Source organism: Aythya ferina, assembly GCF_964211825.1.
Source record: "Aythya ferina genome assembly, chromosome: 1".
Lineage (NCBI taxonomy): Eukaryota > Metazoa > Chordata > Aves > Anseriformes > Anatidae > Aythya > Aythya ferina.
In genome coordinates, this window is record NC_140296.1 from 149,819,143 (window position 1) to 149,838,268 (window position 19,126).

General features: G+C 46.8%; 1 protein-coding gene and 1 long non-coding RNA gene across 2 annotated transcripts; both read right to left on the reverse strand.

Moving 5' to 3' along the window:
* Nucleotides 1-11,234: 11,234 nt before the first annotated feature.
* CKAP4 (cytoskeleton associated protein 4) lies at nucleotides 11,235-18,261 on the reverse strand. The gene is made up of 2 exons (XM_084491741.1): nucleotides 17,778-18,261; nucleotides 11,235-14,317 (listed from the first exon to the last, which is right to left on the reverse strand). Exons 1-2 carry the CDS (start codon nucleotides 18,162-18,164, stop codon nucleotides 12,986-12,988), a joined length of 1,719 nt encoding a protein of 572 aa, XP_084347867.1. The 5' UTR covers nucleotides 18,165-18,261; the 3' UTR covers nucleotides 11,235-12,985.
* On the reverse strand, nucleotides 16,508-17,767 carry LOC311420713. The gene is made up of 2 exons (XR_014684492.1): nucleotides 16,911-17,767; nucleotides 16,508-16,814 (listed from the first exon to the last, which is right to left on the reverse strand). It is a non-coding gene; the product is annotated as an uncharacterized lncRNA (long non-coding RNA).
* Nucleotides 18,262-19,126: the final 865 nt, after the last annotated feature.

Genomic DNA, 19,126 nt, shown 5'->3' on the forward strand with positions numbered 1-19,126 from the left:
AGCCTGACCACTGAAAATGCAATACTCGCATAAGAAAAGGAAAAAAAAGGTGCTTCTCGCCACAGCTTTATCTCATGCGATCTCTGGATAACACTCACGAAAGAGAGGAAACCTGCTTCTTTAGAGAGCAGAGCAGAGCAGAGCCTTTCTGTAGCACCACCCAGTGGCTGACCACCTGTAGGAAATTCTGTGCAAAGCAGAAGCACGCAGCAGTGCTTCACAGCTACACCTCACAAATACTTTGTAGTATTTTTAGTGGTAAATATGATTTTCAGCATGCAAAGCTGGATGCCAATTGGGACTGAAGCCAGACAGAGTGTGGGTGAAGACAGTATTAGGCATGCTGCCCGCAAAGCTGTCAGAAGGAGACTGACAAAACCTAAATGCTTGTTTGTTGTTAGTGTAGGTGAGCAGGTGTCTCGAGCTGTGAATCGGGACCTTGCTGTTATAATACAGGAGCAAAGCCCTTGCATCTACGGGCATGGACCTAAGAAAGGCACACTGTATGTTACGCCTCTCAGCCATCTCATCCCCCTTTAATTGTGGCACTCATCACTTGCAGACACCCTTAGGTCTCAGCCATGACCCCCGCTTGCTGCCCAGCCAGAAGGGAGGGCACCGGGGCCTGTGCTCAGCCTGGGAGGTGAAGCTTTACAGGGACACCTTTCAAGAACAGCAGCTGCCCAGTGTACTCGTTGGACCCATCCTCCAGTGCCGCAAGATGCTGCAGAGGTCTAATGGGAACGACTCTATCTGAAACTACAAGAAACAGCAGCAGACCAGTCCCCATCACAAGCGAGCTCGTGAGAGCTAAATGGGATTTTCGGAGGAGGGGATTATGCACGGCTGCCACAGCACTGGATGGGAGCAGCGGGTATGCAGCATGCTGAAATGAAGGCTACGTTGACCCTGAGGGAAAGGATAAATTGAGTCAAAACACTCAGCAGTGTCTAATTTCCAAGGGATTATTATAATCAATAAAAACCGTGTGTGCATGTGCACGTGTGCGTCTGTGGTGTAGCAAACAGCAGAAAGCACATAAATGAATATATAGATAAATAATAATATCTACATGTATGTATGCATGTACACACGCGAGACCATATTGCTAAAAAAGTCATACAAGAAATCCTGTCGATATTAAACATCCTTTTATGTTTGTCCTGATGCTTGAGGGTCTGCAAGCAGCCTCAAAGCCAAAGATGACAAGGAGCTGAAATATCACTCGCTGTTAGCCCCAGCCCGTAATCGCGGTGGAGCACGTCACTGTGCTCAAGCCAACGTCAAGCTGCCTGGTGTGGTACAAAGCTGTGCACCCTGCCGTAGCCCTGACCATCTGCTATATTTAAAATGGAAAAAGGCCTCCAGGGAAAACGAACCAAATTCACCATGGGTACAAAGAGGCATGGCGCCTTTGAGGTCTGCAGAATGGATTTGCTTACACCAGCGACGGATTTCATGCAGTGACCTTTGTTCTCCATGAAACCTCGTTTCTCTTTGTGCTTGTGCCAGTGTGGCTCCACTCTGGTAGAAATAACACTAATTTATGCCAGAGCAAGTCACGGGAAATTTTTATTTTGCCTTTTAAGCACAGATGCTAGGTAACGACGTCCATAGCCGGTTTCCTTTCTCACTTCACTCTTTTTTTTCTGCAGGTGCAGTGCCTCTGATTTTTCTACACTCACTTCAGATTTACCAAGCCTCTATGATAAGGCAGCCAGGCCTTCAGTCCCCTCATCCGACACCCACTCTGCAGGGGGGATGTTTTTCCTCAGCTGGTGCTGAGGATTGTCCTGTTCCCTTCACAGGCATTTCCCTCCTGCTGCTATGAATGACCAGGATGAAGAGGACCTTCACTCTCCTGTGATACAGATAGCAAAAAGAAGCACACACCTGCTTGGCCTCACTGGACTTAACTTTGTGCTGAATTCCACCTGAAGCCATTTTCCATTTCCTTAAGTTTTGCTTTCCTGAAAATCAGTGCCAGAACAGGTAAACTGATTTGAACTATCGACTTTACACAGGCATCTATAAAGAAGCCAAGGCAGATGAGGGTCCCTAAGCATCAGACCCAGCATGTGGTAGGATAGAGTCAGGTCCCAGCTGCCTTCCTTGGGTGCCTGTCCCCTCACTCGCTAATGCCTTTTCCCCCAGCATCTCTGTCATTGCCTTCTTTTCGATTGAAAGATGAGTCCCTAGGGAACCTAAGCTAAAGACACCCGTACCAAAGCACGGGGTTTGACCCTTGCAGCTGTGCCAGGCTGGCACCGATTCATTACTCTGTTCCACCTGGCAGTCCAAGGGCAGAGCAAGAGGGCAGGGGGCTGCAGATGCATTTGTGGCTCCTCGATATTCTCTCATGAACACCTGGAGTCCTGTCTCCTCCTCATGCTTGGGTGCATCCCACCCCTGTTGTACAGAAAACTGACTTTTGCAGAAATCCGAGCTGCTGGGGCTGGACAAAGACCAACGTTACATCTGCAGGTGCCCAGGAAGAGGCTTTCCCTGATGGGGGTCGCTACTGGGGACCTCTGATGGGGCACTGCTCTCCCATCACCTCCAGTTACGGGTTTGGATGGATGCTTCTGCATGTGTTTCTCCCCCTGACATAAATGACTCAGGCCACTCTTTAGGTGACTTGAGCTGTTGTGACTCTGCCAACCCAGTTTAGCTCCACTTTCTATGCCCAGGTACCCAGAGAAAACCTGGAGCAGCAATGAGAGCCTCGCAGAGGTTGCTTTGGATTTACATGGGCATAAAGTGGCACCAATATAAGCATGCAAAACAAAGAGAGATTTGCATCAAAAAGGAGCACATGTATAGGGCTACACAGTCCCAAGTTTTGAAAGGAAAAGAAACATAAAGCTAATGGAAAACCTCCGTGACTACTGAATGTGTTTTACTCCTGAATCCCCTGTGGAACCAATCAGCCCCTTGCCTTATAAAAGCAGATACAACACATGTTAGTGTGAAGGCTTTTTGCCTCACGTTAAGGGCCCTAATGAGAAGTTTATGGGCAGTGAAGCCCAGAGGAGAAAGCAGGATTAGAGACAAAGCTCTGTCCCACTAGGTTAGGGAACCTCTGGAGCAGTGCCATTGACCAAGGGGATTTAAATCTGCACATAAAAGCCTCTCATGGCTGATCATCATTCACATTAGCACTAAATGGCCTCACGCTGATAACCTGACCCACTCAGCTGGTGGTTGCTCTCTGCACCCAACACTGAAGATGACCATTCTTACCTGATTTTCCCTCAGTTCCCTTCTTTACTCCAATATATTCCCGTGTGTCTTGTCTTTGGGGATTTTTATTAACTGAAGCTCTCTAAGACAGCTAAAGACAAATTGCCTGCTCGGGACTGGCACTGGGAATGCTGCTCAAAGAGCACAATACAGAGCTGAGAGCTGGGGGTGGTGAGGACTGAATCCCACTCAAGTTGGGCTCTCATGTCTCTACAAACAAAGCTGCAGGATTAGGGACCTCAGCATGACATCCCATCCTAAGGATACTACTCCTTCCTTCTGCCCTCTGCTGCTGTACTAGTGCACAAGAGCAGACAGGCACCACTGCAGCTCTGCACCCAAATGTGTTGGAAAGGTCTCCCACACAGCTGCTTATTCACATTTATCACATTTAACATCTTTAGACCATCATAATAAAGTGTTGTTTTCCTCTAGTTAACAGGTGTACAGCAGGTACTAACCCTACTTTAATAACCCACTTGGTAAGAGTGAATTGATTTGAACTGCCTTGAACTATGGTTGTTCGAGCAAATGCTCCCAGTGAAACTACTGGGAGAAGGCAGGGAAAGGATGGACAGACCCTACACTTCCCTACAAATGCTTAATACAATGTAAGACTCTCCACAACGTCAGCATTAAAATTAAAGAAAATGGTTGTTTTAAATAAACTTACTAGTTGAAGCTACATAGAGATCTGCCAACACACCCAAACCTTTTGCCTTGATAAATGTAAAGGAGACTCGAAAATGCAGCCAGCAAGAGTTTCGTTATCAGAAATGCGCATATAACGACTGAGATCAAAATGCACAAAAATAATGTAAAGCCACACTAAATGCTGCTGTTATTTTTGAGAACAGATTAGCTGATGGTCTTGAGTCTCTCACTGCACTTAGGGGCTTTCCCCAGAGGGGATTTTCCTTTCCTACAAGGACTTGCGCTGCCTTACTTTACTGGAAACCATGTGGAAAAGGGATTTCTTCTGCAGTAAAAGCATTTCAGCAGGCTCATTGGTGAGGAATGCCCAGGACTGAAATATGGGGAAACACATAGCTGGCAGGCAGGAGCAAAGGGAGATGTAACAAGGCATCCTAAAAAAGAAAAAAAAAAGGGGGGGGGGGGGGAGCTAATTACAAACATCTGTGTAAAGCGTAAGGCAAGGAAAAGAAAACAGGGAAAGAATGGCGAGGCTCCGGTGGCAGTGACCGTGGTGAGCTGTCGTGCCCAAAGCCATGGGCTGTGTCCTGCAGCATTTCTTGCTCACTGGAAGCTGTTTCTCAAGTCAAGGAGCGAGGCTTCTCCAACGTAAATGAAAAATTCCAGTCAGCAGAGGGTAACTGAAACACTCTTAAAACAAAAGTGTCGTTGGAGAGGGACCAATAAATCATCTCTTGGCGAGAATTTCTCATTTGCAGCGGGGAACTCCTCTTTCCAGTCTGGTCTGGGTGTCAAACCCGCCCTGCGGCCCTAGCAAAGCGCTGCTGCACGTGTTTGTCTTTACCCGGTGCGGACATCAGAGGGGTGCCAGCCCTATAAATTGGGGCTGGGGGTTCGAGCTGTGTTGGGGCAGAGCCAGCTGCCAGCCAGAGCCCTCTCCTGGGGCTGTGCCGTGGAGACTGTCAGCACTTGGATGTGTTTCATTGCTCTTCAGGAGCAGGATAACTTTGTGTTACGGTGACATGGGAGAGCTCAAAAAGTACAATAAGCAGCACTCCAAAAACGCTTTTTAATAGATGTACTTCTTTTTATAGTTCAAATACTTTCCCAAGCGGGGATTTAGCTGTGTGCAACCATTGGAAATGGCAGCTCTGTTACTGAATTAATTCTATGGGTAAAGCAGTAAATTATACCCATTGGAATGAATACTAAATAGCAAACCTAAGGAAAAGCTTTGTGTAGGCAAGCAAAGGCAACTTAGGACCTGAATAAAGGCTAGTGCACTAGCACTCTTAGATAGATGAAGCCTCTTCTCCAGCATTTTGAGGCTTGGGGTCAGACCTCCATGTCTACAAGAGCCGCATAACCCAGCTGTGTTCAGCAGGGAGCCAACATGCATCCTTCAGGGCCCAGGACCCCGAGACATCTCCATGAGGCACCCACTTCTCTTCCAAGAGTATTTGCAGAATGTCCGTGACATCAGCAGGACTGTTTGCAAGTAGTGATCCCCTAAACTGGATGAACAAATGGATGAAATCTACATGCAACCCCCCAGCCAACCCTCAGAGATTTCTGTGGACTTTGGGGAAAACGCACTGATTCCTGAAAGTTCAAGCACGTGATTTCTCTCTTGCATTACACAGCTGCCAGCACTTCTGGAGCGTTTCATTGCAATGCTTAAAGTCCTTGATCTTCCTACATGACCTGAACCAAAAACTATCTTTGAGGGTTATATTTAACAAGTAATGCTGGAGTTCCACTGTCTACTGCCAACTTCATTTATAAGTACTCCCTGACCAAACTGAGAGCAGACAGAAGAAACAGAAGATTCTTTGCCCTGGAAAAAAAAAATATATATATATAAACTAATAAAGTTCCCCAAATGTTGGAAAATACACAGTGGGACTGGAAGCTGGAAAGCAGGAGGTATCCAGTCTACTGGGTCCTTGCAAATTTTGCTTTGTGACTGAATTCTTCACCTTCCTCTAACCCCTTCCAACCGCAGACTACTCCATTGATTGTGGAGATCAACAGAAGAGGATCCATCAATGTCCACGGGCCTTGGATCATGTGCTATGAGAGGTGAGATCCCACAGAGGCAGGGAATGAAGAGTGTAATAAGATGCTCTGAAGGCTTTAAGATGTCCTACCCCTGACTTGACCAGAAGAGTCTCCCCTCAACCCAAAGGAGGCCTCGAGCAGCCATCCTGCTGTCCCTACAGCTGCAGTGGCTGTAAACACCAAATGGCTGAGGGAGAGGGAGGCTCAGGGCTTCCTCCAGCCCTGCCACCAACCTGCAGCCCCTGGAAGGCTGGGACATTCTTCTGGGGTGTTGTAATGCAGTTTGATCTCTGAGTGCATTCAAGTACAGAGGAATTTTTTCATGGGTCTAAGAGGTTATTATCACCTCAGTTAATTATCTGTAAGGATTCAGACTCCAGCGAACGTTAATTATTCTTCCATCAATCTCATGCTCACAAAAGCTTAGTAGGGCTATTTTTAGCTGTACAAATATCTCCTTCCTGAATGGAAAAGCTGTTCTTTCTCGTGCACATCTTTAAATGTTAAGCACACAAGACAGAACTGAGTTTCTTTCTTTTCTCATAAAAAACATCCCAAGAATGCACAATACTTAACAAAATTGCTAAGAACAATGCCACCTTCAGAGCGGAACGTATGATGTTAGAAATCTGGTATGGGGATGAGACAAAGAAGATCGCAGAAGGGTGCTTGAAGCCCATGTTTAATCCTACAAAATATGCCACTGGGAGAGCTGTTTGGTGCCAAGAGCACTCCAGCAGGCAGGCACCTACATAAGCCTTGTCACCCAGTGCCTGTGAGAAGAGGGCGATGGGGCTGTAGGTGCTGAGGTGGAGGTGCAGGACACTACCTGCAGATGGCATTGGTCCATGTCCCTTTTGTTCCTAGCCCTGAGGGTTGTGATGGGACCTCTGAGCACCTCAGCTGAAGGTACCAGTGCTCTGCCCACAGCTCCAGGCAGCTGGAAACAACAGCACGGAGAAGGCCAACCCACAGTGATGTGCTTAATGATGAGCTTTGGGCTGTCTGTACTGTTAATGTTTGCAATCTTTTGTACAGAAATAGCTAGTAAATACACCCTGAGGCCCAATCTGCTTCCCCGAGACCATAAACCATTTTGTTTAAGCCATAAACCATCTGAGTCTGTGTTCTCCACTTTGATAATGTTCTTATGCTGACGTGCCCAGACCTGGAGAAGCAGACTTCAAAAAGGAAAGGCTCGCTCAGTACGGGAAGATCTGCTGGCTATAAGGGATTTCTCTAAGCTGCTCTGATACACTCGAAGGAGAGGATAGGATTTTTGTAGCTTTAGGTACTGGAAATCATTGCTGGGTATATTACACATTTTCTGTGTGGCTTTGGGCAAAGTGCTTTGGCTTTAATTTTGTACCAGTAAAGGAAATGGGAGTGTAGCTATTGACTTCAGCGGGATCTGGATCAGGACCCTTGTCCCATTTCCCATCAGTACGTAGGAATTATAAAGGAGCGGGTTGGAAATTTTTGCAGACCTCAACCTTCTCCATTTCCGGACCTTGAGAAGCGTGCAGAGGTCATCCAGGCAAGGCTCCACGGGCCATGCAGCCCTGATGCAGCCTGCTGCCCTTCCTGCAGCTCTGGCTCCAGGCAGACCACCTTCAGACCGGGTCCTGCTCCCTTTTGCAGAGCATTATCTAAACCCAGTTGCTTAGATAATGTCTCTTCTAGTGCTCTCTGCAAATCTGTGGCTCTGCAGTAGCTGACATTTGAAGTGCTTAACTGGTTTGTACCTTCAAACTATTGCTGTAAAGCATGTAATGTTTAAACATCATATTCTGCATCCCCTAGCACATACATATTCATGGGAAGTTCTGTCAAAAGTGAGAAAGGAAAGGAAAAAAAAAATCACACACAAAATTATCAGAACTTTATTTGAAAGCCAGAGTACTAAAAAAGTTTGAAAGAGTTTCAAGGTAACCCTGATTCTTTCTGTGCTTGTTATGTTTTCCATCCTTACTCATAATTGTAGGACTCCATCCCAACCCCAACCTAAGCCGTATTGACAGGAAAGGATTATCCACAGGAATCTGACATATTTACATCTGGAGTGTGCCAAGGGAAAATCTTTTGGAGTGGAACAAAGCCGGCCTTATTTGAACTAGCTTCTTCCTCTACAACTGCGGATGGACACCAGGGTGGGGTGCAGGGCTTATCTGGGTAATAAATACTTTGAGTAAATTAATTTCTTCTTAACAGGATATGCAGTAAAAAGAAATTGCTTCTCTGGCTTTTATTCCTCTCACGGTGAAATTGGAATCACTTGAAAAAAGATTTTCACTGTAACGCAAAGCTGAGCATCGAGACAGCATTACCCCGGAAAAGATCTTTAGGTGCACTATTTGCAGATCCGAATCAGCCAAAGGAACACCTGCTCTGTATGCTCGAATAAATATAATAAATATAATAAAAATAAAAATAATAATTAAAAAAAAAAAAAAAAAAAAAAAAACAGAGTTTGGGGATCTCTTTGTCTTAGGTCTAGCAGGCTAAAACTGTGATGCTGCATTACCTCCAAATACCTCTGGGTTTTAGCACTTGCATTATAAATGCAGGAATCCTCAAATTCTGTTCTTATAATCCGATTCCTGAGTTCCCTTTCTCTGTGCAGGAGCGAGCTTTAACTGTTGAGAAGATAGATTATCTCGGGAGCTCGCAAAATGTTTCATACCAAGAAATTCTGGAGAGGTTTTGTTATGCGAGGAAACAGAAAATACACATTTTGCTTTTGGTGTGCATGGCAGAAATGCTCTTTGAGCATCTTTGGTCACTGTGGAGGAAAGGGATTGTTTGAAAAATGAATTGATTGGCATGCTCTTAGACCATCTCATACCAAGATTTGGAACTAAACATGATAAAGTCCTGTGCGTAAATATTCTGACTCTGTATCTCTGATACCTGTGAATACCTGCTCGTGCATGCAGGAGGGGCAGGTAGCAGCAATATAAGGGCGCTTCGAGGACTAACAGGGATTAGCAAGCATCTCACTGTGCTAAATATCATATATGGGGAATATTAAAAACAAAACAGGGCAGTGCTGGCAGCACCGCGAGGGGCTGCATCCCTGCACAGGCTCCTAGTGCAGCACCTCTCAGACCTTTGGGTAGTTTGAAGTTGGAGGCGCGATCTTTAAATCCAGTGGGGTCAAAAATATGGGCTGCAGGGGAAGAGAAGCACGCTGTGAGACTGCCCCATACTGTTCCTGACGTGTGAAAACCTTGAAAGTTATGGCCCAGAAGGGGGCACCAGCATCGCTTTTGTCTGAACGTCCAGAAGAAGCAAGCGGGTTTTTCAAGAAGCAAATGGGTTTTCTTTTCTCAGAACAGTTTTTTAAGTATTTGAGCGTTGTTTACTATCTGTTTCCTCCCTGTTTTTCCTTCAATCCTCCCTCCACTGTTTTCAAGCCTAAATGAACCCAACTGTTCAATCTACCTTCACAAAACATTTGACCTCTGCTCATCATCTTGTTCCCTCTTCCAGAGCCTCCCCAGTTAAGCCGCGCTGTTCCCGAGTGCCCCAAACTGGACAAAGAATGTCCTTAACAGTGCTGAGGAGAGTTGAGGGCACACACTGCACGTTTTTAGGCTATTCTGGTGTTTGTACATCCCAGTAAGCCTTTCTTCCTGTAGTCATTTAACTTTTCTGCAAACTTGGTTTATACTCCCAGCTGAGTTATGTCAAATAAAATGGTGAAAAGATTAAACCACTAAGCCACGTTTCAACAAAACCTCTAACATACACATCTACGCCACCAGCAATCCCTTTTGCTGTTACAGGTTATTTCACTTGAGCCAGCAGCCTAATCCCTGCTGGGAGAAGTCACTGCAACAGCACCAGATTTACCTCTGCCAGGTTTGCTAGGGCAGCAATTTGGGCAAGTCCTGGCCAGGGTAATCAAGTCCTCAGTGCCCACGTGTAGTGGCTTCTCCACTGATAAGAAGCCAAGAGCTGAAAATGAAGACAAACATTAGTGAACTGACTCGATCAATACCTCATCAAGCAATGGACAATTTCACCTGGAATTTGTGATTGAAGCAGTGTTTTATTCATGAACCACTGATGATGCAAAATGACACTGGCAACAGACTATGAATGGCCTGCGATCTTCTGCACTGCTTTTATTGGAGTGTAAAAACAGTGGTGAAGGGCAGCACTAGGACTCAGTGTGCTCTGCGAGCATTTATTAGGGCACTGGAAGTGTTTGTGATTCATGAGGTTGTCAAGCCAAATATAAAAGCTGGACCTCAGGCTTGCCAAGGGATCCTTGCAGCTGTGCCCGTCTACAGTCACATTGTTATTTATGGACAACGATTTGGAGAAATAAATAATTTCAGTAGCCTGCCATTGAATTTAGGTTACTAGAAGTGTAAATAGTCATTTTTCATTTAACCTGTGAGATGCAGTTTGGCCTTGCTGTACTCTTGGCGTTGCAGCATCTTTATGCTCCTTCACCTTGTGGCTATTGCGCTTCAAAGCCACTGAGTGCTCACGGCCAGCTTCTGTCAGCAGGTTGTATCGATTCTCTTTTATACGGAAGGGCTGTAGGCTCACCTCTTTTGTTGAACATATAGGTAGTCTAATAACGTGATTGATTATGAATTCCCTATGAGTTAGGTCTCAGGAACTACCAGGACCTGATGATGCCCAGAGCCCCTCGACAACACTAAGCAGTACGGGGCTCCCACCATGCCAAAATGAGAGATTTGGCTCTCGCTGTCCCAAAGCTACTTACATGGCAGACTTGGGTTCATCTCTGTGGGCAATCAAAATGAACTCAGCCTTCCCCAAACTTTTAAAAGGCAGGTGTCCTTCATGAAGGTGTCACCAGTTTATGGGCCTTGAGGTCCAATGTTCAAAACTATCCAGAAGGTGCAGACACATAAAAAAGCTGATGTAGGTCCTTTCTGTACATTCTTTCTGTCCTACATGCCCTAGGCATTAAAAAAATCTTATCAATGGCATTCCTGGCAGTAGTTGACATCACATTCATTGCATAAATCGTGTATTTCTCACCTCACAACAACCATCTCTGGCTTCTGAGCATTATGTTCAACACCACTGCATTGATTGGGCTCAAATCCCATCTTCATGAGTTCCTCTGCAAGCACAGCAAATAAATTACCTCCGTGTTCCCCTGAGAAAGCTGAGAAATTAAGGGCTTTGACTCACCTCAGTGTAAAGCTCTGGTGCTTCCCACAGGCCCCTTCCTGCACTGGAAGCCTCCTGGGAAACTACATTAACTAAGCAGCAATCAAAAGAAGAGGTGCAAAGAATATTCCAAATGTTTATTACATATTAAAAATACCGCAATAAGCCATACAGTTCGTTTCACAGTAACCTAAACAACATTGTTCAAGAACTTGAGAAGTCAACAGAGAACAGTGCAGTTCAAACGGTGACAACAGTTATCGTAATGCCATGGTCCCTCCTTCTTTGCCAGCAATTCTTTCCTATTTACCGTGGGAACAACGGGAAGTAGAGCTCACTATCTTATTTACCAAAGAGAACTCCTTTTTACCTGTGCTGTTCCCACAAACACATCACTTTTGGGAAGTGCTATTTCTAGGAATGATTTTCCTAACGTAGTCAAAGTGCAGGCAGAGGTGGGCACGATGCACACAAGACAGCGGTGGCCCCTATATCCAACCTGTATCCACGTGCAGACACCTGTATCAACCCTTTGGATAAAGTTGAAAAGTAAACTTGAAAAGGAGGGATATTAGAAATCCTTTCCAAAAAGACAAGAAACCAAGGAAGTTGTGGAAGTGGTTTTAAAATGAACTCCAGCACCTAGAGTATTGCGACACCTTTTCCTCGCTCTCAACCAGTTACTGGAAGGCTCCTTCAGCAGCAGCGCCCCGGGCAGACAGACACCTGGGGACACACCAGCCATAAGGAGCTGACCCGAAGTCCTGAGTGTGCAGCAATAGTTCAGGTCACTGACAGCTGTGTGAAAAGTACACGTTTAGAAGCAATTCTGCTGATTTCATGCTGATTTCCCCCCCTTCTGTGTTGTGAAGTGTATCATTATTATTATTATTAGCATGCTTGATATACAGGGACATGAGAACTGTGATTTTTGTCCTCCCTCACTCAGGTTTGTGATCATTTTTACAGAAAACCCTGCATCACGGAGAATTAGGACTTTACAAGAAACAGCCTCATCATGTAAACAGCCCAAAATATGACAGAAATATTACTGTACTCTGATGAAATGTTCCCCCTCTTTCAGATCTCCCTGCTAAGCACTGATCTTCCTCACTGGCAGCTACAGATGCTGGTAAAGAAGTCTGCGATCCTACAATAAATCTCTCCCACCATGTGGTGGAGCACCGCTCTCAGGTCTCATCCCCAAGCAACACCACTTACCTCAAACCTTTCCTTACTGGGGGTCCTGCTAACGCCTGTTAGCTCCACAGTACAGACTACGGGCACACAGAAATGTCCTGCAGCTCAGCTGGTACCTGGTACTGACTCCACAGCTGAGCCCCGAACTGCAGAAACAGGCGAGCTGCTTCCAACCTGGTCCACACTTTACCAGCGTAGCAGTTTCGGACAGGGTGATAGGTTTGTTCATTTGTTTCTTGAACCAAATATCTCACTGAAATCGTCAGTGCACGTGGCACTGCTTCATACCAGAACAGTTGTGGCCCTTTGGTGTGGGTTATATAGTGTCCTAGTGTGAAACACCTTAATACCGTTAAATATGTGCCCATGCTAACGAGGCTGTCACGCCTTAGTTACACCACTGCGGTTTCAGCGGTACAACTTTACAGAGAAGAGCCCTTAGAAACTCAACCCCCAACTAAACTCATGTTTTCTTAAAACAAAATAGGATAAAATAAAATAAAAAACTACACCAAAAGAGAAATAAAGGAAATAAGCAGAACTGTCTCTATTATTAAAGTATTCTTATTCTCTTTGGAGGTATCAAACTGCATTTAAAAAGAGTAAAAAACTGGGCATACAAAAGCTATTTTCTATAATCCAATATTTGCACAAGGAGCACAGCTGCCTAAACTTTTTCGTGTATTTTTTCTACTTTCACAAACAATCTTTCCAGATCATTCCTCAGGTCGTCTATTGAGCTCTTCACAGACTCCAAGTTGTTCTCATTATTTTCAATTTTCACCGAGTAGGAGACTAAACTATCCACTGCAGTTCTGATCATTTTCAAATCTGAATCGACCTGGCTGACAGAAGATCTCAGTTCATCTACAGAGCCTTCCACGGAATTAAATTTTTCAAGATAGCCTTGAGAATGTGCTTGATCTGTCTGAAGATTGCCTTGGTCCAACAAAGTACTAATTTGCTTCTGGACGTCCTGAAAAGCACCAGAGGATGGCAGGTCACTGATACTTCTTCTCAAGCTCTCCACGTCATTGTACAGTGAGGTCTGTGATTCACCAAGATTTTTGAGAACGTCTGAGACTGAAGTTATGTCCATACCCGAGATTCCCTGAAGATCACTCATGCTTTGTTCTAGAGTATTGAGCTTATCCTCGTACTCTGCCTCCTTAGAGAGGAAAGATTGCAACTTTTCACCATGCTGAGCAGCAACAGAAGTTAGAGACTCCAAGCTCTCTTCTATGTGTCTCAGCCGAGACTCCAGTCCTTCACTGTTCTTTTCAAAAGTTTCTAGTGCTTTTCTGAAGAGTTCATTTTCTTCCCATTTGCTGAGCTCGGCTTTAACCTGCAGTAAATCTTCATCAAGTCTTTTAATGTCACCGGGGAGATGCATAATAGAATCCTCTGCCCTCAGAACTTTCTCTTGTAAAGCTTTTAATGAGAGGTGTTCAGTGTCTGCAGCCTCTTTGAATTTCTCATGTTCCTGTTTGAGGTTGACTAACTCTTTCACTTCGGTATACACATCAGACTCCATGGAGTCTATTGTGCTCTTCAAGGTCTCTATGTCCTTTTCTTTGCTTTTCATGGATGCTTGCATCTCATCAAAAGCATCTTTTAGCACCTTTATCTCATGCTTATACACATTTGCTTCTTCTAGTGAATCAACCTTTGCTTTCATATTGTTGATTTCATCTTGGCTCCTTTGCTGGACTTCAGTGAACACAGCGATGTTATCATTTATAGACTTGGTTAGCTCTGTTAGTCTCTCTTCCACCGTGTTTTCCAGTGACGTGAAGTCTCGTTCCCTCGCATCCTTCACCATGTGGATGCCATCAGACAAGTCTTTCAAAATTTCATTTTGCAGCTTCTGAAGCACTTCACTGATCCGGTTTATTTCACTCTCCCCTTGCTTGACAGCCTTCTCAGTAACCTCCTGCTTCTGCTGAGCAATTTTCATCATGGATTCGAAATCCCCAAACGTGGCTTGAAGGGACCGCACCTGAAACAGAAATCCAGATGGTTAATATTTACAGTTTCATCCTTACCAGCATCCTTATCCTTTGTGTCTAAGATCCTTACGGCCCTCACTACCATGTTAAATGATCACCTCATCACACTCCCTACCTGAGGTCACACTATGACATATAGATACAGGATGTACAAAAAGGAGGTTAATACAGCAAGCTGTTACCACTGGGTCGAGTGTGCTATGAAGCTTCCCAATCACAAACACTTTCCCACTGGTTTTGTGGCAGAAACAGGGAAAAGGGCAAGGGGCAAGCAGCTCTGGAAGTCAAAATCCAGGCACACCAACAGGGAAGCATGGATTACTTAATTTTGGGGCCAAGCAAAGTATCAGACTCAAGTCTGTTGAGAAGTCTTTTTGTGCGTGTGGGTTGTATTTTCCTGAGGTTTGTAAAGCGGCGTAAGCGCTCCCGCTGGCTGCAACAGGAATCCATCACGAAGAAAATACCTCAAGGCCTTGGCAGGATGGCAAGTGCTGAGTAATGCATGTTGCCTTGCCTCACGCTACTCTCTGTGTCTGAGGGGTACATTAATCAGTCATGCCACATGGACTGCCATGTTTACTGATTAGATACACAGCTGGAGGGGTGGTTTTATTTTATAAATAGAAGGAAATATACTTTATTTATTCCTAGAAAGAAAAATACAGAGACTTTTCTTTTCTTTTTAACTGAGAATGGCTCCAGCAGTTCCCAGGCAGCCTCTGAACCTAGAATTTCATCTCAAAACACCCAACAGATTTACTAATAAGAAATTAAGTTATTTATTTGTATTTTTGCAAGACTAACTCCCTGACCAAATCCTCCTTGGTTTTAAGGGAATTCTACCCCGTGAGAGAACTACAGAGCTTGGCTGTGAGACGTGCTCTTGGTTCAAAGGATCCCCAAAGTTTGGAGAATACCCATAAAGGTGACTTCCTTTATGCCCCCCCTTCTGTAAAAGGGTTTGCAATAACTTTACATTCCCTAAACTTGTATTCTCTAGCACTTGCATAGGAAACTAGAAATGAACCAAAGAGGGGGAACAAAGAAAGTAATTCTGCCATTAACATTGCAGAAGGGCAACAGCCTTTCCTCTGACTCATCAGCCTCACTTCCACTACATTTTAGCTGTCATTCATTCTGATTTTTTTCTGCATAGCATTTTCTGACTGACTATAAATGGACTTCAGAAGGAGAGCGCATCAAAATTCTCCTCCCCATCTCATGACAGTATTTATTTTCTTTGACGCATCTGAACCGCCAAATTGATATTTGCAATTAACCATCTTCAAATGTCAGTCTAAGAAAAGGCATCAGAAACGGGGAGGGGACGCCTCTAGAGTGCCAGGAGACCTCTGCTGCCATACTGAGGGAACCCAGCCCTCCACACTTATAAAGTATTTTACACGAACTCCTCCACCACATTTGGGCAATGCTCATGGTGTAAGTTGGAGCTGCTTTCCTATACTTCTACATGGGCCAGATGTTTGAAGATGAGAGAGCTCTGATATAATAAAATGGACCCAAATCCTCTAACTAGACCAGGTTCTAATCTCACCTGTCCAAGCCCACACTCAACTCACCGAGAGCCACCAGGGCCCAAAGCAAACCCCTCACAAGAGGAATGTAAAACTTCCAACTTCAAAGTCATAGCTCATCCCCACTGCGCGGTTGGCTTGTGCATGCACCTACTTGTGAGTTTGCCTGCTTGCTCTTTGTGGCTGGCAATGTTTGAAACCATAGCCCTTGAAAAGTTTAACATCATAAACGGCACATAAAAATACAGCTATAGCTAACTTCTGCGTCTTCTCTAACTGGTCATACTACCTTGTATTCAAACACCAAGCAGCCTTGGCCTCTCTGAAAACTGTGCTATATTGAAGCCTAAATTTCCACATCATTTCCTTTCTCCTCCTACTGCTGATGTGTAAAACAGATGAGCTTATATAACACTTACTCCTGACAAAAGCTCTCTGCAGCAAAAGAATAAAGGGGAAAGACAGCTCCACATGGCAGCCTGCGCTGACAGCACCCTCTAAGTACGTGGGACCCACACTTCTTTACAATAGAGAAATAATGGTCTCTTCTTCCTCAAGTGCACTCTTCTGCAAATGCAGCTCGAAGCCACAGCAAACAAAGCTTTCAAGGGTTACATCGAAAGCCTGTTTTATCTTTCCCGTCTCTTATTCTTGTATTACCGTATGTCTCACATCTGCTATATGCAGGCAATCAGTTTCAGTTCTCTTTCACAGTAACTATTTATAAACTTACCCTATACACCTCTCTCTTATAATATGCAACAGATACCTAAGATCTTGTGCAACAATGCAGAGAGGCAGGCAGCAAACTGCATCCATTCCTGTGCTTGGATGGGCTTATATATTGCTCATACATCTGGCTTCTATACTCGTACACTGTAATCTTACATCCTGTTCCCTGCCGTTGCAATTTCTTCCATCCTACATAGAGTGTATAAAAATGCCTTAAAAACTGGAAGGAAAAAAAAAAAAAAAAGTTAGGAAAAAAGTGCTGGTTCAAATCACAGCCCAGTCATCGGCGGGGAAAATAAACGGATTTAAAAATCACCTTTGGAAACACCACTATGGCCCTGCGTTCTTGCAGGAGCCCTTCTCCCTCCCAGGACTTTTCCTTTTCCTCCCCGCGAGAGGAAGCACCACGGCGGATCCCACAGACTCCACGTGTGCATGCTGCCGTGTTTCCGGGAACGCCACGGGGCGGTGGGGGGACCCTCGCCAGCACCAGCCCCGCTGTCCTGTCCTGCCCTGTCCCATCCTCCTGATGGGGCCCAGGCCCTTCAGCCACGGGGATCATTGGGGTGTCCGCAGGGAGGCGGCTCGCTGAGCATGCAGCAGTCAAGCCGGGACACGAATCTTCTCATCTTTGATCTGCTTCAGCTGTAGCTTCACTTACCGCTTGCAAGCCCGTTTGCTTGCTCCCTAGGCTGACGCCTGCTAGGTGGGTTCTGCTCCATTACACGCTGTCACATGCGGTGCCTTTGAAAGGTTTCAGGCCCCGTAAGACACATCCCGATGGGAAGTGCCACTTGTCAAGCTCTCGCTCGAGGGCTCAGAGGGCACAAAACCAGGCGGGGAAGGCGTGCTGCCTCCACATCCCTCCAGCCACCCTGCCAGCAGCTTCACACCCCTGCCATGGCTGCAGCAGCCTCGCTCTCCGTGCAGGAGATGGCGGCGGGGCTTGGCAGGCGTCTCAGGCCTGCACTACGCTGCTCTGCTGGCTGATTTGGGCTGCAGGGCAGGACCACTGCGCTTCCTACACCTCCAGCCCAAACCTTTCAGCCTCACTGCATGCACCTGGCACTCACCATGGGGCATCGTGACAGGAGACCACCGCCGGCCAGCCCTCACGCTGCGGGTCCCACCGACACCCGGGCAGCCAGAAAGCGGCTTAGGAGACCCTCCCCGGCTCCCCTACCTTCTGCACCACGCCGTCCAGGGTGGCGGCCAGCTCCTGCCGCTGCCTGCCGGAGGCTTCCCTCTCCCGGGCGCTGCGCCCGACCTCGTCCCGCAGCTGCCTCACGTACCAGCCGGCGGGCAGCGCGGCGCCCAGCACCACGGCGGCGCCCAGCAGCAGCGCCCAGCCCCGCCGGGGACCCGAGGAGCCGGAGCCGGAGCGGTTTCCCCCGCCGCCTCCTCCTGCCGAGGCTCGGCCGCCCCGGCTGTGGGTCGCCGCCGCCGCCGCCCCCGGCTTCTTGGCCGCTGCCGCCGCCTCCTCGGCGCCGCCGGGCTGCGAGCCCCGCTCGTTGTTGGTGGCGGCGGGCGGGCTGCCCCCCTTGGGGCCCCGGTGCTTGGCGGACGACATGGCGGGGCGAGAGGGAGAGGAGGGAGGGAGAAAGGGAGGGATGGAAGGGAAGGAGGCTGCCGCGGAGCGATGGGGCGGGGGTGGCGGCCGGGCAGCGCCGAGCTCCCCGCCCCGTCCCGCCCCGACCCGCCCCGGGGAGCCGCCACGCACACGGGGCCGGGCCCGGCCTGAGGGAGGCAGCGGGAGGGGAGCAGGGAGAGCCGCCTGCACCCCCTCCCTGAGGACCCAAATCCCTCCAGAGGTCTCAGCACGCTCCGCCTTCTGTCCCCTCACGGTGGCAGACTGCTTTGTGACAGACTGTGGGACAGATGATACCGCAGGAAGGCTTAAATGTGTGAAAAATGCGCCCCGAATTCATCAGCATTTTGCCTCATTAAAAGTTCTTGAGCCCTAACTGGACCGGTTGACATACTGACTCTTGTCTGACAGGCATTTAGCCGCTCTGCCAGTTCACTAAAATATCTGGCGATATTTTCAGTGTACTCTTTTCGTCAGTGACGGATTACAGGGAGAGTTCTTTGGTAACATTTTAGGTAAATGTGTCCTTTACCATAACAGTGTCCACGCATCAAACACGATGAAAGGTGAAGGTGGTCACCGCATCCGACTTTTGTAACTGTGGGTTGCAATTCTGGAAGTGGGTCCTAATTTTGACGAAGAGGAACTGACACATATTTTGTTTTAATCTCAGTGGACACTCTGCAGGCAACAGCTATACTGACCTCTTTATATGCTTGTCCCTCTTCAGTTCTTGAGCCCTCTGTGCTGATAACTCTTCACTGCTCCCTTTGAAACTGGAAGCAAGGCTTATTCTGTTTCAGAGCTGGTAAAGGAGCCTGGAATCGGGTGGTGTCTGCACAACGCTGGCTGCTCCAGTCCTTGGACCCAAGATTCTGGACCCAGGAAAGTGTTGTGACAAAGTTTATAACTGGACAGTAACAGTTTATAACTGGAGAATCCTA

Coding starts and splice junctions, on each gene's coding strand:
- CKAP4 (XM_084491741.1), bottom strand. CDS start 18,164: ATGTCGTCCGCCAAGCACCGGGGCCCCAAGGGGGGCAGCCCGCCCGCC. Junction 14,318..17,777: donor TGGACGGCGTGGTGCAGAAG/GTAGGGGAGCCG, acceptor TTTCTGTTTCAG/GTGCGGTCCCTTCAAGCCAC.